Source organism: Thermobia domestica, chromosome 13 (genome assembly GCF_964235325.1).
Source record: "Thermobia domestica chromosome 13, izTheDome1.hap1.1, whole genome shotgun sequence".
Taxonomy (NCBI): Eukaryota; Metazoa; Arthropoda; class Insecta; order Zygentoma; family Lepismatidae; genus Thermobia; species Thermobia domestica.
In genome coordinates, this window is record NC_137466.1 from 98018079 (window position 1) to 98045177 (window position 27099).

The 27099-nt window shown below is 35.4% G+C and overlaps 2 protein-coding genes across 6 annotated transcripts in view; one reads left to right on the forward strand and one right to left on the reverse strand.

Moving 5' to 3' along the window:
• LOC145668376 (uncharacterized) overlaps window positions 1-27099 on the reverse strand; it is a 233494-nt gene that overhangs the window by 70113 nt on the left and 136282 nt on the right. The window lies entirely within an intron of this gene.
• Usp8 (Ubiquitin specific protease 8) overlaps window positions 1-27099 on the forward strand; it is a 135736-nt gene that overhangs the window by 45771 nt on the left and 62866 nt on the right. For all 5 annotated transcript variants that reach the window (XM_081736156.1, XM_081736157.1, XM_081736155.1 and 2 more), the window contains 2 exons: window positions 14841-14988; window positions 26560-27089. In XM_081736156.1, the coding sequence (XP_081592282.1) occupies window positions 14841-14988; window positions 26560-27089 (678 nt within the window). The remainder of the gene's footprint in view (window positions 1-14840; window positions 14989-26559; window positions 27090-27099) is intronic.

Consider the following 27099-nt stretch of genomic DNA (forward strand, 5'->3'; position numbering starts at 1 on the left):
AAAGTTGCCATTGGTATAGACAAGAAAAAACAAAAAAAAAAAATTATTTACATATCTTCCGGTCCCGCATCGCCGTTGAAATTTGAAAAATCCCGTAAAAACAAATTTTCAATATTTTTTAAAAGGACTGAATAATATAGAATGATGACCCTATATAGCCAAAAGGTATCTTCAAGAATGTAAAAACAACTTTAAAGTAAATAAACTATATAGTATCTTGTGGTCACGCATCGCTGTCAAAAATTTGTAAAATTTGCGAATTTAGCAAAATTTGACAGTTTAACATGTTTTATATTTTCTTAAAACAAGTAAGAGAAGGACGCTACTCACCATTTAGGGGGGGGGGGATGCTGCACTTGGTGTTCCACTACCCAACCAGCCATCCAATGATTAGAGTGTATTATTTACAATTGTATTTACAGATTTATAATTTCACATAATTCGTTCCGTACAAATTTTCATTTTCCCCTTTATTTTTGTCCATTACTAATGACTTTAAACTCTGATATATGCGGGGGCGGCAGTGGTAGAGCGTTAACCTCTTGTGCATGAGGTTCTTGGTTCGATCCCAGCTCGCGCCAAGTGACCTTTGTGGTGGACAAGCACCATGTGTGTGAGTTGTCTCGGGATTCTCCCACTTTCTTCATTCCACTATTTCATTCATTTCTCATCATCACCGTCTCCTTTAGCCTAGCCGGCATAACCGTGGAACATAAAACTTAAATACTTCATTTTTCATTTTTTTCTCATTTATGCGAAAATGTAGGCATGGATGATCTTGACAATAGTGTAGCTCTGATGAAGCCGTCTCTAGTACTGTGTCCATACACTCTACCAGTTAGTGAATTTGAACCTATCAATTTTGTGATTACTAAAATAGACAGGCAGATACTCAGCAAAGACCACCTGTATGTACTGGATAACCCTAACAGGACTGTATCAAAAGGCATCCAATTAGGGCATTGCTCTGAAGACTTTTCAGTTCGTCACTCTGGCTCTTTGTCACATTCAAGATGGTTCACTACAGCTAATAGTTCTGCGGCTATACATTAGTCTGGAAAGTCCTTCAGATAATGAGTCAGGTGGTTTGCCATTAAGCTGAGCAACAGTTTGACCGAAAGTCCACAACATATTTACGAGACCATTCAGAAAACGTCGTAGTTTGCCAGAAGAACTGAAATAAGTTGTAGACACTGTTATAGAACGGAATGCTTACTTTGCTCATTCCGAAAATTTGCCTTTGGCGATGGTCATTGATGAAAGAAACCACATTTGAGAGCTTAGGTACAGATGACTTTTGAAGGCAAGGAAAGCAGCTTTTGAAAGTGATCCTATTAGACATTTTCGTCACCAAACATGAACTTTGTAGCTAAAGATTACACCGAAATAATACAATGGGATACTTGTAATCTTACTTCTCCTATGTTAACACCATTGACTAATGACGAAGTAAGGTAGTTTATAAGCAGACACTAAGCTAGTTATTAATTTCAAGAAGTTTCCATGTCATACTCATGCTGTCGGAAGATGCGTTAAGCTTCTAACGGAATCTTCGGTATAGTGTGTGGACACAGTGCTAGAGACGGCTTCATCAGAGCTACACTATTGTCAAGATCATTCATGCCTATATTTTCGCAAGATATCAGAAAAAATGAAAAAATAGACTTAAGTTTTACGTCCCACGGTTATGCCGGGTAGGCTAAAGGAGACGGTGATGATGAGAAATGAATGAAATGGTGGAATAAAGAAAGTGGGAGGATCCCGAGAAAACATACACACACGGTGCTTGTCTACCACAAAGGTCACTTGGCGCGAGCTGGGATCGAACCAAGAACCCCATGCACAAGAATTCAACGTTCTACTACTGTGGTACCGCTACCCTCGCATAAATCTGTTTCAAGTCATTAGTAATGAGCAAAAATAAAACAGAAAATGAAAGTTTTTATTGGCGTATTATGTGAAATTATAAATTTGTAAATACAATTGTAAATAATACACCCTAATCATTTTATGACTGCTTGGGTAGTGGAACACCAAGTGCAGCCACTCCCACATGGTGAGTAAGGTCCTTCTCTTACTTGTTTTAAGAAAATATAAAATATGTTAAACTGTCAAATTTTGCTAAATTCGCAAATTTTACAAATTTTTGACAGCGATGCGTGACTAGAAGATACTATATAAATATAGTTTATTTATTTTAAAGTTGTTTTTACATACTTGAAGTTACCTTTAGGCTGCATAGGTCATCATTTTATATTATTCAGTCCATTTAGAAAAATATTGAAAATTTGTTGTTTTTACGGGATTTTTCAAATTTCAACGGCGATGCGGGACCGGAAGATATGTAACTAAAAAATTTCTTTTTTTTCTTTCTTTTCTTTTCTTTCTTGTCTATACCAATGGCAACTTTTGCGCACTATAGCGTTCCGGAAGTAGAAAAATGATTTTTTTCGAACCATCCTAATATATATATATTAGGGTGATTCGAAAAAAAACATTTTTCTATTTCCGGAACGCTATATATAAATATATTCTTTTCCGTAATTATAACTTTTGATGGCAAACAGATAATTTTTGTAAGTATTTCTTTCCAAAATTGCAGTACTTTAAACTAGCAAACGAAGTGATACTTAGGAAAATGAGAAAGCGAAATAAATGCATTAAACTTTTATATATATCTCCTTCAAATGAAACATTTAACAATGCAGTGACTTCGATGATTAAATATGTAATAACTATTTTTATTATGAAACTTTAAACTCTTAACAAACATTCCAAATATTAAAGCTGTCTAAAAGATTGCATGATCAAGTAATACATTGAACGAAATTACGTTAGCTCTCTTTGATGTAAAGTTTCCTTTCGAATCTAGGAATATTATATATATATAAATTAATGTATACACCAAACTCACCAATCTATTAAGACACTGACATCCACAATAATCAACAACTTAGTTACTCAATTAGGCACCAGTGGCGTTACAGTCAAACGCAAATTTAATGACCTGTGTTTTTTATGATGACAAACTATTACAGTACAAATAGTCAGTCATCTTTTACCTGACCAGTCCCAGCATTACTTGTTTTCGCCGATCTCACGAGAAACGGTATTCCAGTGCAGCTAAGCCATTGGGGAAGGTTTGTTTTATTTACTTAAAATTGTAGAAGAAGTAAAGTTTTTAACGGTAAAAGTGATTTAAAATTGCGCAGATAGATTTGTAAAAAGTAACTTTTTTTCCCCAGATATATCAAAATCTTGATGAGGGCTTAAAAACATAAAATTAGAACTACGACATTGTTGAATTTTTTTTATTAATTAATTAATTCTGAATGTAGTTATTTCATAAATACTGTCAGAGGTTTCGAAATGAAACAGGGACACAATGTTGATACATTGATATCCTTTTGCAAGATGGTACATGAAAGTATGGAGCATGAAGAGCACCAATCAAGTTATGAAAATCTTCACCTTGGGCCTGCATATAGGTCCAGAGTCTGGCGGGGTACTCGTCAGTGAAATTAGAAACAGGTCGATAGGGAAGTGGCGGGTTGCCTTGACCAGGGCGCGTTTCATGTGCTCCATATTAGGGTGTCTCTTCTTGCAGGCCATTAATTGAAGTACTGACTGCTGTTTGTAGTCGAGTTGATTCAAATCCGGACTGTTAAGATGATCGATTGATCGAAAATGCTCTATCATCCTATAATCCCAGACATTGCTTCTATAATTCAATTTGAATTTTAATAAACTGCAGCATAGGAACCACTATTGAAAAGTGTACATACATTTTTGAACGCCTGTTATGAAAGTTCTGAAGAGTTCTTTTCTTCATCACTAATGTTCTTTAATCTTTACTTATCAAGCGTATATAACACATTGTAATATCAAATTATTCACCTAATATTGTTTCTTTTAATTTGCCTTCAAATATTTTGAATGAGACACTCGACCATTCAAACTCAGGTAGATACAATGACTTAAGTCCTTTTTCACAGCACGATCTTCACGGTATCTTCTTTTGTGTCTCAACAATGGTAATTAAGAATATTACGTATTTTTTTAAAATACTTGTGGTCGCTTACCTTTCCAAAAGTAATAGCTTACTTTTATTATTTTTTTTTTTTCAACATAACAATATATGTATGTAGCCCTAGTGCACTAACAGAATTAGTAATAATTTTATATCACAATATTGCGAGCGGTGATGATATTTAGTAAGAAACAAGCAAAAAATAGCAGCTTTCTTCTGCGTGTAAGAAGCGCTTTAGGAAGAACCTTCTTTCATCGTCAGCTTACTTAAAATTCAGTTAAGCTAAAGATGGAAGAAGGTTCTTCCGAAAGGGCTTCTTTCATGTAGAAGGAAACTGCTATTTTTTGCGGTGCCTTTCTGCTTGTTTCTTACTAGTAATAATTCAGTTTATTTGTGTTTTAGGTGTTCTTGTAAGGGCCTAGCGGAATAAGCATGTGAAAACTGCCCCCCAAGCATATCTGCACCAAGTTTACAGTATCGATTAACATTTATGAGAAACTCAGTTTCCAAAATTTTCGGCCCCCCACGCGCTTTTGGAGGGGTGTTAGGAGGGGGCAAGGAAATTTGAATTATTTTTTTTCTCTCCTGAACGGCTCAACCGATTTGCACGAAAAAAAAAGTATGTTAGGTGTTCTCAATAAGAGAAAAGTCGGAAAATATTGTCTTGAAATTTTTGGGGATTGAAAATTGAAGTCAACAATTTTTTGAAATTGAAAGAAAAAAAAAATGGAAGACTAACTGGGACACACATAAGTTTTTGCCAGTTTTGTCTTAAGAAGATCCCTAACAACATATATTCTTTTCATTTTGTTTGCAAGTGTACCTCATACTGAAAAAAAAAGGCAAATGTACTAGCTCAGCATCTATGTGGTATACTGTACACCACTAGGATAACCAATACCTTTAATTGGGGGGAGGGTGAAGTTGTTATAACATTGGAATCTTATGATAAGTATTTTTTTTTTTTTGTCTTAATGATAATTGGTCTCTGAGGATGAAGGGTGTTCTCCACCTTGTTCACACCTCCCTTGGCTACGCCACTGCTGTACATAAACTGAAATTATACATTCTCGCATTTTGTGTTAATTTTGCAAATAATCAATGTTCTGCGATATATATAGATTTTTTTTTTTTTTGTAATTGTTCTTGTTTTGTAACAGTTGGTTAATAATATGCCTGTTGTTAATAGATATTTATGTGTTTAGTTTGTTTCGATGGTATTACTGTATATGTGTCTTTAATATGATCAAATAAATAATGAATTAAAAGAAATTAACCCTCATCCCTGTTTTCGTCCACTACTGGAACAATTTCGGTTTTCGTGAACATTTTACTGAGTATTTCAGCTGGTCGAATGATTTTCGATAAGTATCTCGCATGTAATAAATAATACACAATAGCAGCAACGTGTGAACAGCAGCCAACAGTTCTTCTACCATTATCTCATTCACATGCATAGTGTATTATGCCAGAAATTCCGATACTGTTAGGTTTGTATCTGATGAAGCATCTATATTATGTCCAAGAAATGTGTCGAGATGGTACTTTGAATTTGGGGACTGTTGTGGTTCCCTCCTTCCACACTGTTTCGGCTCTAAGGGAATCCAATCATAATAAACCACAAGCAAATAATAAAAATTACCATCAAATATATGGGTTGTCTTATTCTCAAATAAAAATTAGTCCTATCAGGGTAAATAAATATTTATTTAGATAATAAATAAATTGTAGTGATTCGACGAAATTCCTTAAGGTAAAATGAAAAAAAAAAAAAAAAATTCCGGAACTCTTTCACTTCAGAGCTGTATCCCTTAAGTCAGATGATCATCACTCAGACCAACGGACTCCTACAAATTTGCTTAGTCATACTCCACCGATCTGTAACTCCTCACAGTTTTGTCTGACGCCTACCTCTATCAGGAAAGCCTGACTACAACTTTCCGTCTATAAATGTAAGAGACCTTGTTGTCAATGGACATCACTTAGTCCAAAGATGGATTCTCTTTCTCTAAAGAGAAGACCATCACTCAGGCTTCTCTGGCGTAGAAGAAGAAGGAAAAAAACGTGTTTTCTGCTTCCGAGGTTAAAAAAAAATATAACCTACTTATCCTAACTAGAAGATAATGCGAATCACTTATCCCAATAAGCTATCATTCAAGCTTATCACCTGGCTAACTAAATGTTATCAAAACTTGGTCATCACTTAGACCGAAGGAAATCACTTATTCCTTGCTCTAGCCATCACTTAGGTCAGTCCCTTACTTATTTCATTATAAAATCAGAAAATTCTATTGCCATCACTCAGGCTCCAGAGAAATCATTTATTCTCTTGTCATCGGTCATCATTCAGACCGTTTCCTACAAGATACGAAAGTTTTTTAAGCGAGGAAGGACCTTCAACATAGATTGGCTCTAACAGCCATAGTCATCCAGAATTTTATTTTCTCTTAAAAATCCGCAAAAATGTCTTTTGAACGCGAGCAACCGTCGCAAGCCTCTGGAAAATTCCATCGATCACTATAAGAAAATCTATATAGAAAAAACTTGAATGTTGAGTTCGTTAAATAAAGCTGAAAGAAATCCAAGCAAGAAAATACACAGTTTAAGCAGATATACACATACAAATAAGTAAGCAATAACTAAGATGAAATTATATAACACATAATACGTATATATGTAATTAAATATATATGTCTGGTCAGACTTGCCTTTATCAGTAACAAAATTATATACACTTTTACACTAATCCTTTATTCACAAAAAATAAAGACAGTAAGAGCGAACACTCGTCCTTACAACACATTTGGTTCAGTCTTCGCATATTCGAAAACAACGTTTCCATCTTTATGTAGCATTTCTGTTAAATAGGATACGGCTTGGGAAAGTTGATGTGACCCAGTAAAAAGAATCTGCAAATCCTTTTCGGTCATTTCTGGAAAATCAAGAAGTTCATTGGAAGTGATAGTGTTGAAAGGGACATTTCGCCGGATCCAAGCTTTCTCTTCTGCTTCAGTAGCTAGAACATTTTCCATGCCGTTTTGACTGTGCATTGTTTGCAAAATGTCATCTGTGTATTCCACATCCGATTGTAGTCTCTTGCCGTATGAATTATTTAAAAATGATGCGATTCTGAAATAATCTCCATCTTCCGGTACCAGTTGTCTATTTTGTGATCTAACAGAATATACTTGTATTTCAGCATGCCGTGCACAGATTCAACCGCCCACTGAATTTTGGTCACAAAACGAGATTTGTTAATTTCTTGAGTAGTTTGCGCTTCCCTTTCAAAGCAGGCATCAATACTTCGAAGTTCTTTTCTTCGAGATAGGTTTTCACATCTCCGAAACCACGATCGAGTAAAAACTTATCTTCTTTTTCTAGTAATGCATACAAACCAGTTTCGTCTTTGATGATTGATTCCAGAGTTTTTGCATCATTTTCATTGGCAGGATAAGGTCCGAGCATATCTACTACGTATCCATCAGTAGTACAAATCATAAAAGGCTTGCAAAGATGAACTTTTTTTCTGGCCAGAGAAAGATTTTCTTTGGTATCGATTATTTGTACTTTTTGGGTGTCGTGCATAGGTACCATCACAAATTAAAAATAAGGAGTCCGCGTTGAACAGTTTTCTTGTGATTTCCGTTGTGTGGCTATTCAATAGATCGTCTCTGTTAACACTCTTAATACCAAAACGAGTTGGTAAGATATTATTTTCAAAAGATGTAATCACACTAGCACAGTAATCGGAAATCGTCTGTTCATGTTCTATACCTAATATGGAAGCTAACACCTTGTTGGAATTTCCAGTTCGTAGTTTGAAAAGAAACATAACGAAGTTATAGACTGAGTTATAGACTGCGACTCTCTATTTTGCATGGAAACCATCATGTCTCGCAGTTCCATAAGATTGTCCCAAGATAGCCCTGTGAAGACTTGAATTTGCTGTTCTGAAAGACTAAAGTCGCCAATTTTATCATACAATGTGGAATCACATTTCAAGGAAATTGAAGGAATCTTTGTAAATTCTGCGACACTGAGCTTAGAAGTATGAGAATGCACTTTTACGTTGTTTAGATCCTCGTAAAACCGATTCTTAATGAAATTGGTTCTATAACATATATTCCCAACTGGGATGAAGATATGTTTTTTGATGTAACATTGCATTCGTGTATCGTCAGGAACTACAGTGATATTGTTCGTAGAAAACATAAACAAAATATTTATGAGTAGCGACTGTTCTTTGCATCGAAATTTCAACGTACTCCTCACTTGTATTTACTTTGAGGCTTACTTCGAATAAGAATCCATCAGATAATGATTGAGAAGGATCCGGGTTTTATTATTATATATATATATATATATATATATACTACCCATTTCAGATAGGATTGCCGTTGTTTATGGTGGCAAAACACAGAACTAAGATGTAAACAGAACGCAGCTAAGACGTGACAGCCCACTCGTGATTCAGTAATCTGCAGTGTTGAAAACTCAGTACGTTTCTGCAGAAAACATGGTACGTTCTTTGTGGAAACAAGCATGGTTTAAGTTAGCGTAGGAGTATATGTATGGGCATGTGAGTGACAAGGATTGTTTGCTTCAACTACTCTCCCTCCCTCTCTCTCTAAGCCTATCTCTATTCATCTATCTATCTCCCGCCCTCTCTCTCTCTCTCTCTCTCTCTCTCTCTCTCTCTCTCTCTATTTCTCTGTCATAGTCACAGAACTCGCAAGCCGAGGCTTGCTGCCAGTGTTCGAATTAACACTTTCGATCCTGGACAATTTCAGCCCTCATTTTCCCCTTGTCCTGGGGTTTTTTGAGAGTTAGAAAAAAATTACTGAAATCTTAATTATGCACATAGAAAGATAAAATTTGGTTTCCTGAAAGAAGAATAACCATTTGTCATGTAGAAACAGATTTAAATGCCTTGTGCACAGGAAGGTGGGTGTGATGACGTCATACTTTTAAAGAACATTTTGCTGATATTCTAATAAACGTGTAACGTGGAATAAAATCATTTCTTTTAAACCATACATAAAAATACCCAAATGGAACTAGGTTTAGATAGCGGCATGCTGAATAGGTGCTAACAAAATAACATTCTACTCGGGAAGAGTGATGTCTCTCCACAGAGAAAATATAGAGTATTTTTTTCAAAGCACCTTCGGGATGCTTCTTTGCAATTTATTGAGATTCGTACCTGTTCATTTCATTTACGATAGCTAGCATCATAGTCAAGAAATAAAGAAAATAAATCAAAGAAAGATAGATAGGGATAGCAGTAAATACTTGGGAGGGATTGAAACCGGAAATTCAGCAAAATTCAGGTTTTTGAGATGGTTGCAAATTTTCAGTCCATCCTAATTCTTCATCTGTATTACGAGTCTTTTTTCTTTCTTTACTGGAGGCAAAAGCGATTCTCCCATTCGCTTATCAATAACAAATTTCGTCAGAAAAATAATCTGCTTGTATTTCGTATGCATCAGTGTCCGAATCATTTGTTATCTCAACAATTTCCCCTTTCGACAGGCGAGACGGTTGCGAACGCAATGTACTAGAAAACCTGTAACTCCATTGAATACGAAAGAACAAAATGCTCACGATAAAACCTCGAAGAAAAGTGATCCTTCCTTCTTTAGCTTAGTGAGAATGAGGAGCAAAATGCATCGCACTTGTTACGAAAAAAAAAAAAAAAAGAAACCCCAGCTGGTTCCTAAAATTATTTATTTATTTCGTTCTGCATCCAAGATAGGGTTATGACATGTTTTCCTAGACACATGATATAATAAATTTTACACGCCAATAGGAGTCATATAAACAAGAGAAATAAAGTGTGCATAAAACACTGAAACATAAACAAGAAAATAGAGTACACGTCACAATAACTCTTCCTCTAATTTCCTTCTCTTGCCCGAGCGAAAATAAAACAACACGGGACACTATAAGGTGTTGATCAGATATTACAGTTCTCATAAACCACGTGCTTATGTGCAACCACGTGATCTCTGCAGATCATGATATACGAGACATCACGTTACAGGGTTGTCAGGCTTACGCCTGATTTCCCGGGGCGGATCCAGGACGGACTTGTCGGGGGGGGGGTTGTAATACTGCTAGTTAGAGCTACTTTTAAGAGCTTCAAACTCTGGGATGGGTTTTATTTATGTATAAAATAAAAAAGTGTTTTCTTCTGGGGGAAGGGCAATTGCCCTGATCGACCCCCTGGATCCGCCCCTGCAAGAGATTGTTGTTTCTTTTGCTAATCTGCAGAAAATTAGCAACAGATTTGATCGTTGGGACATACATTTCACATTAGGAAGTATGCAATGCTTCTGTATGCGAGTTATTTTACTATTTTAGCTTTGTTTACCTGTTCACTTCTTTGAACACTGTCCCTCTGTCTCTTGCTTAGCTAGCACTAAAGCCTAGATGGGGCTAGGGTCCCGCCGTGGTGTAGTGTATGGAACACCACCTATTAAAGGAGTGACGGGGAATATCGGGAGGATAGGAGCCTACTGGAATATAGACGGGGGTCGTGGGCCCCGGGTAAGGTACACACTCACGAGAGGGTTGGAGGAATCTCGCCCATTAAAAACTTCATAAAATGTCATTTCTACTTTATTTCAATTTGAGAAGAAACATTCCCCCCACTTCCCCGTCACCTAGGTTGGGACAATTTCGCACCCTAATCCCTGGTCCAGCATACTAACAATAACCAGAAAATAGCAATAAATAAAGACTGAAATATGAAATGTAAGGTTTCACATTTCTGTTTTTAGTATAGATGAAATTATTTGTCGAACGGTATGCAATTTGTATTGGGTAAAACTTCAATAATCTTTGGCAGTTCTTTCCATGAGTTTTTTTTCTTAACTTTTGATTTTTCTACGTGGGATTAGACTTGGATTTATGTGGGGCTTAGCCACCTCTAGAACCCCCTTAGCTACGCCACTAATGAGGATAAATCCTTCACAATTCTACATTTTCTTACTATGCTGTTCTTACAACAGGATTAACAAAGGGATGCATTAGGATGCCTAAGTGCTTACAGCAGGATTCCTAAAAACCATCAAGACAAATTCTTACAACTTTTTAATTTTTCATGTTTTTAGGAGTATGTTATAAAGTTTCAAAATGTAGCATGTTTCATAACATGTTCCGGACCTTTTGTTGGAACGTGACGCTTTGTTCAGTTCGTTTTCGATATTGTGCGTTAGCAACACTCGCCAATACAGAGACAGGCAGCGCATGACTCAATGTTGACTACATCAGCGCCCCCAAATAAACAACGGCACTCCTGGGTGAAATAGGTAGTATATATATATATATATATATATATATATATATATATATATATAAATAGAAAGTCGACATTTATTACATAAAATGTCGTTGACCTCCACTTGCCTACCAAATACAGCAGCATAAATCTCTGCTTCAGTGTCATTCCTGATTACTTTTTAAAAAAAAAAAAAATACCTGGAGTTCTCTTTAAATCTTTTCTGTTGCATCCATTACATACTACACGCATCTTAGGCATGTTTAGTAGCAAACCTATTTAACGAGATTCACTTAAATACTTACAGTGAATAAGAATGCACAAAATAGAAAGTTTTCCGTAGTGATCGGAACGTTCTGGAGTCACGACGATAAGTAATAACAGGTCTTCAGCGTCGACTTACACTGTATAGCCGTGGAACTCTTCTCCCTCCATTTGTAGCGCATGCGCATCTGTAGGTACTTACGGAGAAGCATTCGACCAGCTAAAATACTCACTAACAGTTAATGAAAATTGAAGTTATTCTAGTAGTGGACGAAAACAGGGATGAGGATTTTTTTTTTTTTAATTTCAATTAATTCTTTATTTAATCATATCAAACACACACACACAGTAATACCATCAAAACAAACTACACACAAAAATACCTATTAACAAGAGGCATATTATTAACCAACTGTTACAAAACAAGAACAATTAAAAAAAAAAAACTATATATAGTAGAACATTGATTATGTGCAAAATTAACACAAAAAGCGGGAATGTATAATTTCAGTTGATGTCAGCAGTGGTGTAGGCAAGGGAGGTAAGAACAGGGTCGAAACCCCCCTTCATCCTCAGAGACCAATTACCATTAACACATAAAAATACTTGTTATCATAAGATTCCGATGTTATAACAACTTCATCTCCCCCTGCATTCAAAGGTACTGGTTATTGTAGTGGTGTACAGTGTGTATCATATGTATACCACATAGATGCTGACCTATGTACATTTTCCTTTTTTTTTTTCAGTATGAGGTAAACTTGCAAACAAAATGAAAATAATATATGTTGTTAGGGACCCTCTCAAGATAAAAAAAAAGTGGGTGTCCCAGTTAGTCTTCCACTAAAAAATTTTGTTCGAAAATTTCAAAACAATATTTTCCGACTTTTCTCTTGTTGAGAATACCTAACATATCTTTTTATGCAAATCGGTTGAGCCATTCAGGAGAAAAAAAAAATCAAATTTCCTCTTCCCCCCTTCTAACACCCCTCCAAAAGCACTTGGGCTGAAAATTTTGAAAACTGAGTTCCTCATAAATGTTAATCGATACTGTAAATTTGGTGCAGATATGCTTGGGGGCAGTTTTCACATGCTTATTCCGCTAGGCCCTTCGTACATTTTTTTAAAAATTAATTTATTCATATCAGTTTGTTTTTCATTACACGTAACTTCAGTTCATATTAAGAAATGAAGCTAATAAAACTGCGCATAAAGCCAGTGAATATGGATTAGTCATATTCCGAGAATACCCAATTCTAATTGGCGTATGAGAGCTTATCAAAATTATTTATCGGAAGTTGAATCTTCAATGAAATATTGCGGCAATGTATTGCCGCAATTAAATTATACACAGTTTCACTCAATATATGATTTCAGAGTAGAGGTCTTCAAGAATAGTCTATATCCGTTCTGTGATTTCTTCTCGCAGTCTAAATAATTTTTTTTTTTTTTACCAATAGAGTTCTTACATACCAAAACCACTTGGCGTAACAGCCCATTTGAGGGTCTGAGCCGCTGCGACGCCATGTTACTAACCGGCTTATCGGGAGCTTTCTAGACCTAGTAGTCGTCGCGTCGTTCATTAACGTGACTCCCCAGTTTTCCTCATGATGCTGGGTGGACGCCGAAAATTGGGCGACACCGACCGGTAATCGAATCCGGGACCACACTCTAACCACTAGGCTACAGTGTCCCCTAGAGCTTTTACATAAAAAGATAAAATGTCGAGTTGAAAATAACAGTTTTTCATATTTAAAGCTAGAGATACATGTCACGGGATTTTTATTTTATTATTGTTATTTATTTAATTGTGGGAAATTTGTGAACGCTGATATATCTAGCACTATTTTTGCTATGCACTTCCTAAGAGTTTAAAACTGGAATATGAATAGTTCCACAATGGTAAGAGATTTCGGAATAAGAGTTCCTCGCAGATAATGTATCTTTCTTTATATGGAATGAAAATTGATAGTTGTTGTTGTACGTAATTTTCTTTTTAAAATTAGGAACTGAAATTAAAAAATGATAATTGCCAGTTATTATTAAATGTTTCAATTTTTATTGTTTATTTTCGAGTTATGATAGAAGAGAAGAAAGTATGATGATCGTGAGAAAAGAAAATCAGATTCGAAATTCCAACGAATTTACACGTTTTGTAGCCCTTACATACCGAAAAAGTAATTTTTTGACGTCTATCTGCTCGTCCGTTCGTCCGGAAGTACACTCATCTAGAAGCCATACCGTCCAATATATCTGGACAAAATATTAAATTTAAGGTTTTTTATGGGATTCCCCAGAGAGGTTTTTCGAATTTTCTTTATACCCTCAAAAATAAGGATAATTTATTGAAGAGTGAGAATTAAAAAAATGTTATTTTCTTGAAAACTGCTCTGACGAATTTATTTATTTATTTTATAAAGGAATATTTCATTAAGAACCCTATAATATAATATGAGCTGTTTCTTCGGGAAAAATTCACAAGAGCGATTTTCTCAAAAACAATAATTCAAGTAATTTTGTTCATAATACATAAATAAATGTTTCAGTAACAAATCTACAATATGTTATAAATTATTTTTCATTAAAAAAATCTGAACGGATAGTTTGCTCCTGGTGGTGGGTTTTTCACGGACGATTTTCTCAAAAACGACCCGGGCAATTTTGTTCATATTTAGTAAATAAATATAAACTAATTATTTGCTGAGCAAAACTATATATTTTCATTAAAATTCAACACGTGTTACAGTTTCGCCAACTAACTCTTTGGCTTCATCAGACACTATGTGATATAGTATAACTCTACAATCGTATATACATACAACAGCTAAGATATCTTTCTTGTGATTGGCTACTGGCAGCAGCAAATCCCTTTCAATTATACTTATTGAAGCCAGAGAGTTAGCTGGCGAAACTGTAACACGTGTTGAATTTTAATGAAAATATATAGTTTTGCTCAGCAAATAATTAGTTATATTTAATTATAACCAAGCAAAGCTTCTACTTATGGAAAATGTTACAGTTAGTAAATAAATGTTTCATTAACAGACCTATATCTATGGTATAAATTACGTTTCATTAAAACATCCAGAAGGGTAGCGCCCTATAAAACCGTTGCTATGAGAAAGGAAACTTCAAAAATAGGGTGCGGTGTATTAATGTTACGGATTTTACTGACGAAAAACATTGTGTCAGGCAGTATTTATCATCTTAGCATTATTGAAATGAATTTAGTTGTAGAAAAAATGTCATTCTTTTTATTTCCAGTGGGATCCAGGCATAATATATAAAAGAGAACCACTGTTTTTAGATGGCGGGTACGAAGATTGGTTGATGACGTATCCTATATGTACAACTAATCCGAGCGTAACTGTGCCTTTTGATGATTGTGGTCCTAATTTGGACGATCTTCTGGGTAAGTATTAGTAAATACGTGGAAGTTTGTAGAAGTAAATTTGACTTGCGAATTTTGCGAAAACCCTCATATATATGAAATAAGCAAAGAAATAATTACCTTTATTTTATAATATTTCAAATTCATTTATCACAAGTAATAAACGCCTCCAAGTACTTATATGCAGTAAAACCAGGGCTTTTGTTTCCTTACATTGCGTTAATTTATTAATTGGTTCAATATGTTTGGTCCATCAACCATCTTGCAGATATTATAGGGACTTCAGCTTATTTTTGTAGGTAAGTACGTTTCCCTACAACATCTTTTTTCTGTCTTCTTTAAATTGTATACCTAAAATATTATACCACATATTTGTGAGAAAACACTGAAGATTATTGGACAAAAGCCACTGTAGAAGAAGGTGCTTTTATCTTCATAGTAGAGGTTGTTAGCACATGAAACAAAAGACCTGTAAGGAAACGTACATATCTGCAAAAATAAGCTTAGACAACCATTGATATCTGCAGGATGATTGATGAACGAAATCTATTGGACCAATTAGTAAATTAATGTAGCATAAAATAACAAAAGCTTGTATTTTTACATACTCTTACAAGCTGCATAAAAATGAAATTTGTAACGTTCAGTACTTGTGCAGCTAATCCATGAGAGTCAGTGGCTTAGTGCTAGTGTGTAAACTGTGGTGAGAAGATTCTCTGATCCCATCTTAGGATACATGAGTTTGTAGTAGATAATATATTTTTTATGTTTTATCACTCCGTTTCCTTGCACTCTCTTTACTCCACCAGACTTTAAATTATCATGCAATACGTTAAACCAAAGATTTCGTTTCAACTTTTCCTAATTATCATTATCTTGTAGGGATTTACTTGTTTATTTTCCAGAGCTTTTGAATAGTAAATTATACATCATTCACTTTTCAAAAGCTAAGGATGAATACAAGGCCTTGTCATATTTATAACTTTCGAACAACGACAGGAGAAAAGAAGGTATAATGATTGTACAAAATGGTAATCGAATCGAATTCGAGATTGTATCTAATTTTCGTAACTCATGGCTCGTACAAATCAAAAAAAGCATTTTTGGATGGTGTCCGTCTTTTCGTCCGTTTATCCCAATATATATGTATATATACGCTTAGAGGCCATACCGTTCACCTTGTCCGGACTTCATGTAAAATTAAAGATTTTTATAAAGATTCTCAGGAGACGGCTGTGGAATTTCCTTCCTGCCCAGAAAAGTAAGGATAGTTTACAGCATGATGAAATTCAAAAGTACTATTTCCTCATAAACAGCTCCAATGAGAGTTTATGCTGGTGTATCAATAGTCCGGGGTCATAGGTGAACGGCGTTATGAATAGATAAGAAAAAATGGGAAAAGGAAGAAATTGTTGGAAATAGATTGGGAAGCGTAGTTGGGAAAGGGTTTGATATATTGTAGGTTCCCTAACGCAATGTGTGCACGTTAACTGTGTCATTTTTGCGTGCTCTTACGTTCCATTCAAGCAGCCTGCAGAACTGGAAACATAACTGTTTTGTTAAACATAGGACACCTTAACCGATGTGAAGCCCAAACGACTAGTGTGATTGGACAAATTTCACCATTTTAAATTTTAAACTATCTATTTCCAGCAAAGTTTCTTTTCGTTTTTCGTATATATACCCATAACGGAATTGGCCTATGGCCCTGGACACAGATTCACTAGGTCTAGTTAACTCTTCCGGTGAGATTTTGGACTAATTTCTCGAGACAATTCAAGCGATTTTATACATATTTCGTTAATATTCATGTGATATGGCAGAAGTCATAATTTAATTCAAGAAGTGCAAGAGAGGAAGCTCAGTACAGTGGCCTGTTTGTTATTTATCTATGATCTCCTTTCACTCTATAGGACAAAAATATGGGGTGAAATTTATAAAATACATAAATAAATTATTTCAAAGTTTATACGTATGTTCACGCTTTATACGTACAGTATGACAAACACTTCCAACATACACACATTGTTAGGTTTGTTGTTATTTTCACCAATAATTAGTAATTATTAAGTGTCGGATGTACATTTAATTATGAAAAGCATAACTTCCTTCTGAGTGTACAATGTTTTATGTGAAAACTGAGTAGTAGATCGGAACCCACTGTAGTAGGTCATAATTTATGATTTTGTTGTTACATAAGGGAGTAAAAAAGAAGTCGTATATACATTCACTGACAAACAAACAAACAAACAAAAGATAAAAAATAATAAAAAAAAGCAGCAGCACTCAGAAGGAATGGAGAGAAGGAAATGAAACGTCACGATTTTCAAGGCCATATAACTTTATTGTAATAATTACTAGATCAATCCGACAACGAGTTTGTATGAGCGTAATGTGTGTTGCATATCAGCAAGGTGTAGCACCCCTCGGGTACTTATACGTGTGTGTTTGCGGCTTGGAAATGAGTCGTAGAGTCGTCGTATCGTCGCCTGTAGCATGTTAGTCCATAACTATTGTAACTGTACCTCGAGATCTTTGAAATCGGCAGTAGCGCAAAGTTGGCATTCGAGCTAGTCCCAAGTGTTTTCAACTAAAGAAAGATCATTTGACCTTGGTGGCCAGGGAAGATCCTCAACATGACGTATACAGCCCATGACAGAAGATGTTTTAGAGGGTAGACTACTTGTGTCTTCTGCATTAGACGTTTAGCCTTCATAGGGTAGGAGCTGGCCACCCTAACGGATCAAATAGTTTTGCCAAAACAGACAATAATTGTCTCGATAAAATTTAGTACAATGATTTGGAAAGAGCATGTGTTTTAAGACAGACATGGCTTCGCTCCTAATGCCTTGATGGCATCATCATCATCATTCCAAGGACAGATTGTGTTAGTCTCTCTCAAATGACTGGGGATGGATTTTAAAGCACTTGACTCACTACTCGCCCACTTGCTCAGTTCAAATCTTCCCGTTTCTAACAGCTGTATCTTGCCACAGAGTTACTTCCCGTAAGACAATCGTCTACGTAGAAGTCATGAAGTAAAACTGGTGAGGCTAACGAGACGGCCAGTTGTTGGAGACACTTTGTTGCCAAGAATGATGCGCCTCATATGTAACTGTAAGCAATAGTCTTGAATAGGCAGTTTTAGATATGACATCCACACAATTCATTGGAACTTTGTGTCGTCTTGTTACACTAATTTGCCTAAACATCATTTTTGCGTCTGCACATACTGCTACCGGGTGAGTTTAGAAAACGGAGCACGATGAACGAGACGTTTCATACAGTGACACACTTGTGGTTTTAGCACTTGCGTCGAGCACTACATACAGTTTAGTACTTGTACTACTCTCCGTTAAAAACTCTTCGTTGGGGGTACACTTTTCACCATATGAAATAGGTTCCATGTGATTGAGTTCTAAATATTGTTCCATGAACCTACAATATTGTTCTTACTATACAAGCCATCGCACAGATTTTCTTACTCACTGATGGAAGCATTTTGTTGCACGATCACGAGAATAGCCGAGGTCATAGTAACTGATCTTAAATGATAGATTAACTTCATATCAACCATTAACTCTTCGAAGTGACACCGCAAAATACACTTAGCATTCCTTTTCTTCTACTTTAAAGGATGCGCAGATTGCACTTCTTCTATCTCCCACAATCGACGCATTGAGACATCCAGATTACAATATACATGAAACAGAAACACTGCCGATGTACACTGCAGTTTTTTCCCTGATAATACCGAACCTAAAGCCTACTGTTTCCAATACAATGGGCTCACCTTGATGGCCCATGCGTTTGTCTTCTCGCACGAGTAATGGAAATGTGTCCTCATAGTGGAGTAATATGTCCTCTCCACTAGTTTTGTAGCACTCCAGGTAGCCAGGTCTAAATCCTTGATATGGATCCATTCACTGATTTTAGTAAGAGTCTGCCTAGACATATCTCCGGTCATCTTTTTCACCACAACTGCTGCTGTTATATATACCTCATGATTGTATCTTAACTTAAAAGCAATATCCACAGTCGCACGTGAATTGTCTGCACTACTGGCAGCTATTCCCGAGATGGTTATATTTGCCCTTTGTTTAGAAAGTCCCAGGACTTGGGCACACCTTCTGACTCAAAACTTACTTCTGATACACAGTCGAGCAATGAACGAAGAGATTGAAATTGCCTACGTTGTTTGTAACCTACACCAGTGCTATTGACAGCAACACATGAGGACGTATAGTGTCTCTGTTTTCCCCTCAGCTGCTACATGAGACATTTCTTGAAAGCACTGGGAAAAAGAATCACTTTTCGGCTTTGTCAAAATGAAGTAACGTATGATGCAACTTTTTACAGCGATGACAGCCACCTGCTGTACACTGAGCAATTTTGTGTGTTCCTTTTAGACAATTAATGTACAAAAGTTTATAGTTTTCACAAGGAATGTCTGTCATCGACTAGATATAAACGAAATCCTTGCATGTATTCAACGCGTTCTGCAGTCCACATTTCACACTTATCACATCTACTGAAGCATGATACGCCAGTGTCCTGGCCTTTCCGGTCTATACGACTGAGTTTTATTCGCTTTACTTGCCCCGGAAGCCGGGAGCGCGAGTAATCTCTGGTTGAGAAACTGAGACAAGGCTTCGAACGTTAGAAGCTCATTGGAGTTTATTGAGAACTTCCACTGTTGTCGCTAATTACTATCAAGTTTTTCAGGTACGTAATACACTAATATCGCGTCCCAATGCTCTACCGGAATCTCGAACACTTTTTAGACCCTCACAGTTGTTGGTTGTATCTAGAAACTGTCTTAAGAGAGGCTGGCGAATCGGCTACTGCACATGGTTGGAAAATAAATCGTTTTATCGTATCATTCACCAGTTCATGTTTGTTCTGCTACCAAATACTAATTACTTCCCATGTCTCCTTGTAATTTTGATCGGTCACTGATAACAACTGCACAAGTTATACAACTTCACCACGCAAAGGTGCTTTCAAATAGCGAAGCTTTTGCGCCCCACTTAATAATAAATTACTGTCCACGGATGCCACGAATATATCCCGAAAAGATAGCCAATCTTTTACTGATCCATCAGAAGTTGGCAGCTGTAATTTCAGTAACCGCACTTCATTCACTTTTAACTTTTTTTATTTGCAGTAGATGGAACGTCTTTTGATTGCTGTATTACAATTAGTTTTCCAATTAATTTGTCCACTCTGTCTTGTAACGTTTCTGTTTTCTTGTCGTACACTTCCAAGGTCTGTTCATCAAAAGTTGTCGTGAAGTCTAATACAAGTTATTTTACAGTCTTCAGCTAATTGATTTACTTTGTCTATATACGTGTTAACCAATGGTTTGTTGAAGGATTCACTATTAACTATATTACCCAAGCGCGTTATTTTGCATTTGGTGAAGTTTTCGTTGCAATTAATTGCTCTATTGCCACTACTTTCCACTGCATACCAAGAAACAAAATGAACAAGACTCAGGCAGTTCAGCTGGTGCAGAAAATTCCACTAGTGTTCTTTAGTTTCGATTCTTTTTTCTCAAGAAGCACTGCGAAAATGGTATCATTTTGAAACGCAAATATAAACTCAGATTACAATATTGCTGTGTCTTTGAAATGTCTGTGAATTTTTAGCAAAAGCAAGATCTGATCACCGGAGGACCATCTGGTGAGGATACACAAAAAACATTCAGGTCCGCCCTCTTACTGGACATTCCTAGCACCTCGCTAAGTTTTTGCTTGCAAAAAAATTACTCTTATTTTTATAACACGTGGCTATATATTTAGTAATAACTAATATAACATAAGAATAGACACAGAATATGTATAATAGTTATTCAACTCTGAATATGTGTATTTTTTCCACTAGGATTGCTCTCCTCCCTACACACACACACATACACGCGTGCGCATGTACAATGTTAGCCGTTCAAATATTACTCTACTATGGTAGGGGCGATTCTTTTTTCGCATCTCCCCTAAGAAGAAGAAGAAAGCTATCCTTTGAGCGCGAAGGAAACCAGGGTTACTTACCGCAGAACTGGACCATCTATTAGAGTATTTTTAAGATAAGTCTAACTGTGCATTTTATAAGAAGAAAAAGAGAAAAGAAGTCTTAACTCTGTTGAGACTGCTGAAGCCTCTCTCACATGAGGCAGTACTCACAGGTAAAACTGCACAAAATATGATCATTTCAATTGAGGGTGGGAAAGGAGGGGCGAATTACAACGTTGTAAAGACTTTGCTTTCCATGTCCGTTGTGAAGACTTCACACTCCGTGTTTTCTTCCACTCAGTGACAATTATTTTTGTGCGAAACATAAACTGTGCATCCCGGCAGAAATCATTCCTACTGAACACTGGTCGCCAGCTCTAAATCTCTAGTCGCCAATGGCGACCTGGCGACCGGAAATTTTGCGCTCTGTTCTAGACATTTCACATTTTTGTTTGTATTCAAAGAAGGAATTATATATATATATATATACACTAGAAGATATGAACAGGTACTCGTATTTAATCATTTTTCGTATATTTCAATATATTCTTCATAAAGTTTTGAAAACAAACTTGAAAGTAAAAGATAAAACGTACCATTCTTATGTCCAAATATAATGTTTATATAACGAATTATCCAGATGAAAGTGTGTCCGCAGTTTGAAATTTTAGAATATGGTAGTCCTAAATAAAAACATTAAGAAAATTTAAAAGAATGACTCGTCGAGGAAGAGCAGTGAAGATATACCTTTCCTATTGATTTCCGCAGTCATCAAGGACCCAACAGACTGTGTTCCTTTATATTTCCTTGATGCTTTTACTTCTTTTTCTCCTATTTTTATTTTCTGCGAACATGTATCAGGTGAGAGTACAAAACTTTTTTCAGGGATTTTTCAGAAAACAGAACTTGAAATAGATGAGCTGATTGCTAAAATTCGTGAGGATATTGGCTTACTGTCTAAAATGCTCTCATTAATTTTGAATGTGATATAGTAGTTGATTTGGAAATTGAAGTCAGTTTCATGTTTTGTCTTTAGTCTTAAATTAAGTAATTAATAATAATGTTACTACTTTTAAAAAAATCATTATTATGTATTTTTTTTAAATAACTGCATTTTGTTTCGAGAGAAAATTAGATGATTTACTAAGCAAGTGCGATACATAAATTCTCAGCGATCGAAGGTAAGTTCCCTATTTCCCAGGTAAAACTTGAATTAATTACTTTACAAATCAATATCAAGCCCAAACATTAATAGATAAAAAGTACATAATTAATATATTGAAGAAAATTTCGTTAAAAATTCCAAATTGTTGTTTAGTTTTAGAATTAAATTATCTTTTAAGTAAACTAAAATTAATTACTCCGTGTGAGTTACCGTTATTGAGAATATGTATAAATTGTATGCATATTTTTGCGTCTTCACTCACCGTGACTTAGATTTATTGTATCTAATATTAATGTTTCGTTTACTTTCGGTGAAACTGATGTATTAGAAGATTATGTCAAAACTGATCTTACTACATGTTGTATAATTTCTTAAGTGACACTCCTTGTAGATTGTGCCCGTTCGTTGCCAAATGGCTAACGCTTATGCTTTCAATCAATGTGATTGTAGATTGGAGTATTTACCTCGGATTAAAACCCGTAGGGTTCGGATCCCATTTTAAACAGTAGATTCCATATCAGTCAGCCTCGGTGCTGAAACTGAACATTAAACGCTAACTACCCAAATTAAATTTCCGTGTAGATTAAATTTTTACCTTAAAGAGTATACTTTCATTTCAAGTTTTATAAACAGATTTGTGTAGAATCTCAAACGTTTTGTTGTGTATCTATAAAAGGTCACTTGCAGAAGAAATTGTCATTGGCTTTATTTGGAAATATCATACCAGCATCTGAGGATACTCTTATCAAAGAAACAAGGAGGTGTGGAGAATTCTTTGTTATTGAGTTGACAAGCAATAGCATTGCTCTAATTTTAAGTGACTTATTCCACTTCTGTAATAGTTATTTCTTTCAGTTTTGAATATTCAACATACAAACTACCTACAGTAGATATTTTGTCTGTACCGTCTGAATCAATAAGACGGTGCGCTGAGAAGCTTTGAAACTCGTGCTGCCTGTAAAAGCTAGATTCTGGTGGCAACATTCTTTGAAATATCAGTCCGGAGCAGTTCGTTTGTTTTAAAAAATATAAAGAGTGGCATCAATTTGTTACACATACACCAACGAGAACCTTGTTACGGGTATGCAAGTCGTTTGTCTTTCCTTTACTTTATTAGCTTGTAAATAAAGAGAAGCAAAAATTTCATATTTTCTGCCATGTGTCGTTGGGCAATGAGAACAAGGAATTTAATGCTTCAAAGTATGTAGAATTGAGATAGTGGGTTTAAAATTTTCATATTTCGTAATATTTTGACAAAATTTTCATCGCAAGGTACCAAATTCCACGGCATGGCTATAATCCTGTGAAGAGTCCAGCCTATAATATGGAAATCCTTGGAAATCGTAAAAGAGGTACAATACCCAGCTCTACCTACCTCAGATTAGGGTTGAGATCCATTTGCACTACTGGAACCAATGGCTCGTGTGATCCTCCCATTTGGAAGTGGAACGAACTTCCCCTCCTTCGGCAAGAAGATCTTCACATTTGGCTTTCCTTGTCTTAAAGAAAGAAAGACAGTTCCACCATAGAATTTACTTATACTCCCATGGCCTGATATATACATATATAGTTGATCTTCTGGGAAATAAATCATTCAAAAATTTATATTTTGGACTTCTGATTTTCATATTTTGTTAACTTTTTCTTCATATTTTGTCTCCCTTTAGTTTTTTCTTTGATTTATGAAATTATCTTGTTCGTAGAATTTTTTTTTTTTTTTTTTTTTTTTTTTTTTTTTTCATGAAATGTAAGTATAAGAACATTTTGTTTGAACTCTGATAAAGTCTATTTTTAAAAGTACACTTGTACTGTCACTATCGCGTAGAAGGTTGGAGAAATGATAATTTCATAGATGACAAACTCCCCACCTTTTTTATGTGGAATTTTCCATTTGTATAGAATTTGGAAAGAGAAGTATGTATAGGATTACATCTCTGGACTGATAATATCTTCAGATTTCGGAAAATATCTGTTTTAACAAAATGTTTCCGGGAAAATCTTTTTGTGTGTTTGATACAAAATATGTATTTTTATTTGTTAACTAAAATAATTTTCAAAGAAGAATTCATCTATGAAGTGGTCCTTCTAGATTTGCATTGTTATATAATTATGAGGATTACGGAAAGCAAATCATATCAAAATTGATATTCGTAACCTTGGTTCCCACCGACCTGGAAATCCTTTAACACCTGGAAAAGGCAGGGAATTTAGCTTACTCGTAAAATCACCTGGAAATTCTAATTTTCTGTTTGTCTTTTAGCTTTACTTGGCTATTTGGTAGGAGATATTTTTACATAATAAATTGTTTTGCAAAATATCTCTACCTGCATACACAGTATATAGCTGTACATACTCAGTAGATTAGGATTAGGTCGTCTAAAACATTGCTGTTTTACATTATATATAGACCTGGAATTTTGAATATCGTGACCTGGAAAACCTGGAAAAATCAGAGAATTCATGCTTCCCAAATAAGTGGGAACTTTGGTAATGGTCAGATAGATAGGAAGTTCTGTGGACAAACTAGTTAGCATCCTTGATAGGTTGTTTTATTATTATTATTATTATTATTATTATTATTATTATTATTATTATTATTATTATTATTATTATTATTGACCTTTGACCACCTAACACCTTAATTGGCTTGCGTTTCAATTACGCTCCTATTAATAACACTACATCTGAAGGACACTGATCACTTTGTTTGGTAGTAATTTCTAAATATAGACAGATACAAATTCGAAATTTCATTATTTTGGTTTATTATTTCCGCTATCTTGAAAATGACATAAAAATTGCGTATCTTCGAGAAATCATCTCACCTTTATCATTTCATAGCCAATGGTTAGTGAAAGGATTAAATTCACAGTCTAGATGTTTTCATCTGCGTATATGATCCTTCTTGGAATCATTCAGATTCTAAACCGTAGCCTTCCACCTCCAATACTTACTTCTAGCACTGTTTGCTAATTCATTCGGAATGGCGAACTAGGTTACCAATCATGATCCACTGAAACCTCTGAATAACGGACACCGTTGGCACATGATTATTTGTCTGTAAAGAAGTTTTTATTACAGAGAGAAGAATGGAAGTTTAGATTACTCGCAGCCAGTGCTATAATTGCATGCCGTACATAGTAAATACATTAGTTATAAATGTAAATATATTTCAATGTAAAACAATGTACTCACTATACGAATTCTGAAAGAATGAGGGAGAGAATTATCGCAGGAGAAAAATTCGGCTTGCAATATTATAACAAAGACAATGGTAGGAAAGGGTCTTTCTGTCTACTGTAGTGCATCACAGATTTGTTTTCCAATTGCGAAAAGTGTTTTCTATGCTTCTCTGTATTATGTTCTAAATTCGTATAAAGTGAAAACGTATTCGTATGCTAAATTCGTATGTTTCTCTGTATTCGTTTTCCATGCTTCGTAGCGTACTGTTCGTTATTACGAAGAAAGGAAGGCTGCTGTGTCCGTATCTCAGAGTGTGCTTAAAAGGAGGGTGTTGTCCTGTAATAATACATATATTTTTAGTATGAAGCTGACCATTAAGGAAAGTTTCAGTGTATTTATTCCTTTCTTTATTGTAGCTAAATTCATCCGTTTTTGTTGTAGTGGACAAACACCGTATGCGTGGGTTTTATCGGGGTTCTCCCGTTTCCTCTCATTTTCTTCATTCCGTCATTTTCACTCATTTCTCATTATCACTGTCTCCTTTAGCCTAGCAGGCATAATCGTGGAACGTAAAACTTAAAAGATTTTCATCCGTTTTTGTTCGCTCTTTGTGTGTTAATATAGTCCAGTTACTTCTCGTTTCCGTCCACTATATGTGCAACAATCTTTTCCAATAACAGATCTCAAATGCTTCGTTCTAATTCTGATTTCTATCTATGTTAGTATCTATTATTTCCATAGAATACTTGCTTCACATGTACTATCGTAATTCTCGTGTCCTTTTCACTTCTTCCATCAGAGTATCTCGCTTTTTAAATTTTTAACTGCTTTCACTTCTCCAATATACTTTTGAAAAATTGTTACTTCTTCCTGCTCGTACTTCATACTACACATAAGAACTTTCGTTATTTTGCTTACTTTCATGTATTTTACATCTCTTTCCCAGTTCCTCATTCAGGTTAGCTAATGCCCCTTGCAAGTCTTCTTAGAACTATATATATATATATATATATATATATATATATATATATATAAATGTACACAAATATTTTTACATTAGCGATTCCAGTTGTAGGAATACTTCCAATCAGACCAGTAATCAATTCGGTAAGGTGAGACTATGTCCATACTTTCAAACAAACTTGAGTTATAGTACATTGTCATAAAATTAAGTTCTAATAATATCGTAATATAATGGTGCGTAACCGTATTATGTATGTTATTCTCTTATAGACAATATTGATTATCCAGTGTTAAATGAGAATGCCAATCATCAACCTAGTCTTACGAATGTGATGGAAAGAATAGAACAAAGTAGATACCCAGACATTTCATCCCTTTTACATCCTAGGCCTAGTGTAGACAGATCGTTAAAGCCCCGTGATTACAGTACGGAAGAAGCTAGTGGTTCAGGTACTGATAGGACAAAATCAGAGTCTGTTATGAATCACCGTGGTAGTGATGGGGACAATAACAGAAGTGTAGCATATATTCCTGTTGTGGATAGGAGTTTAAAAGCGAAAGCAGTGCTAACGTACGAGGAGCGGACAAAGGCTATTCAGGATATCTTAAAAGCCAAAGAAACGGTGGCAGATAACGCCATAGAGTTAGAGAGAAAAAGACTTCAGGCGGAGAAGGACTGGGAGTATCTTCGTTTGGAAAAAGAGAAGGAAGCAGAAGAGGAAATGAGAGCTCAGCTGCAAGAAAGAGAAGAGCAGCTCATCAGGAATATTTTAGATTTGGAAGAAAGACAAAAACAAAAGGTAAGCTAAA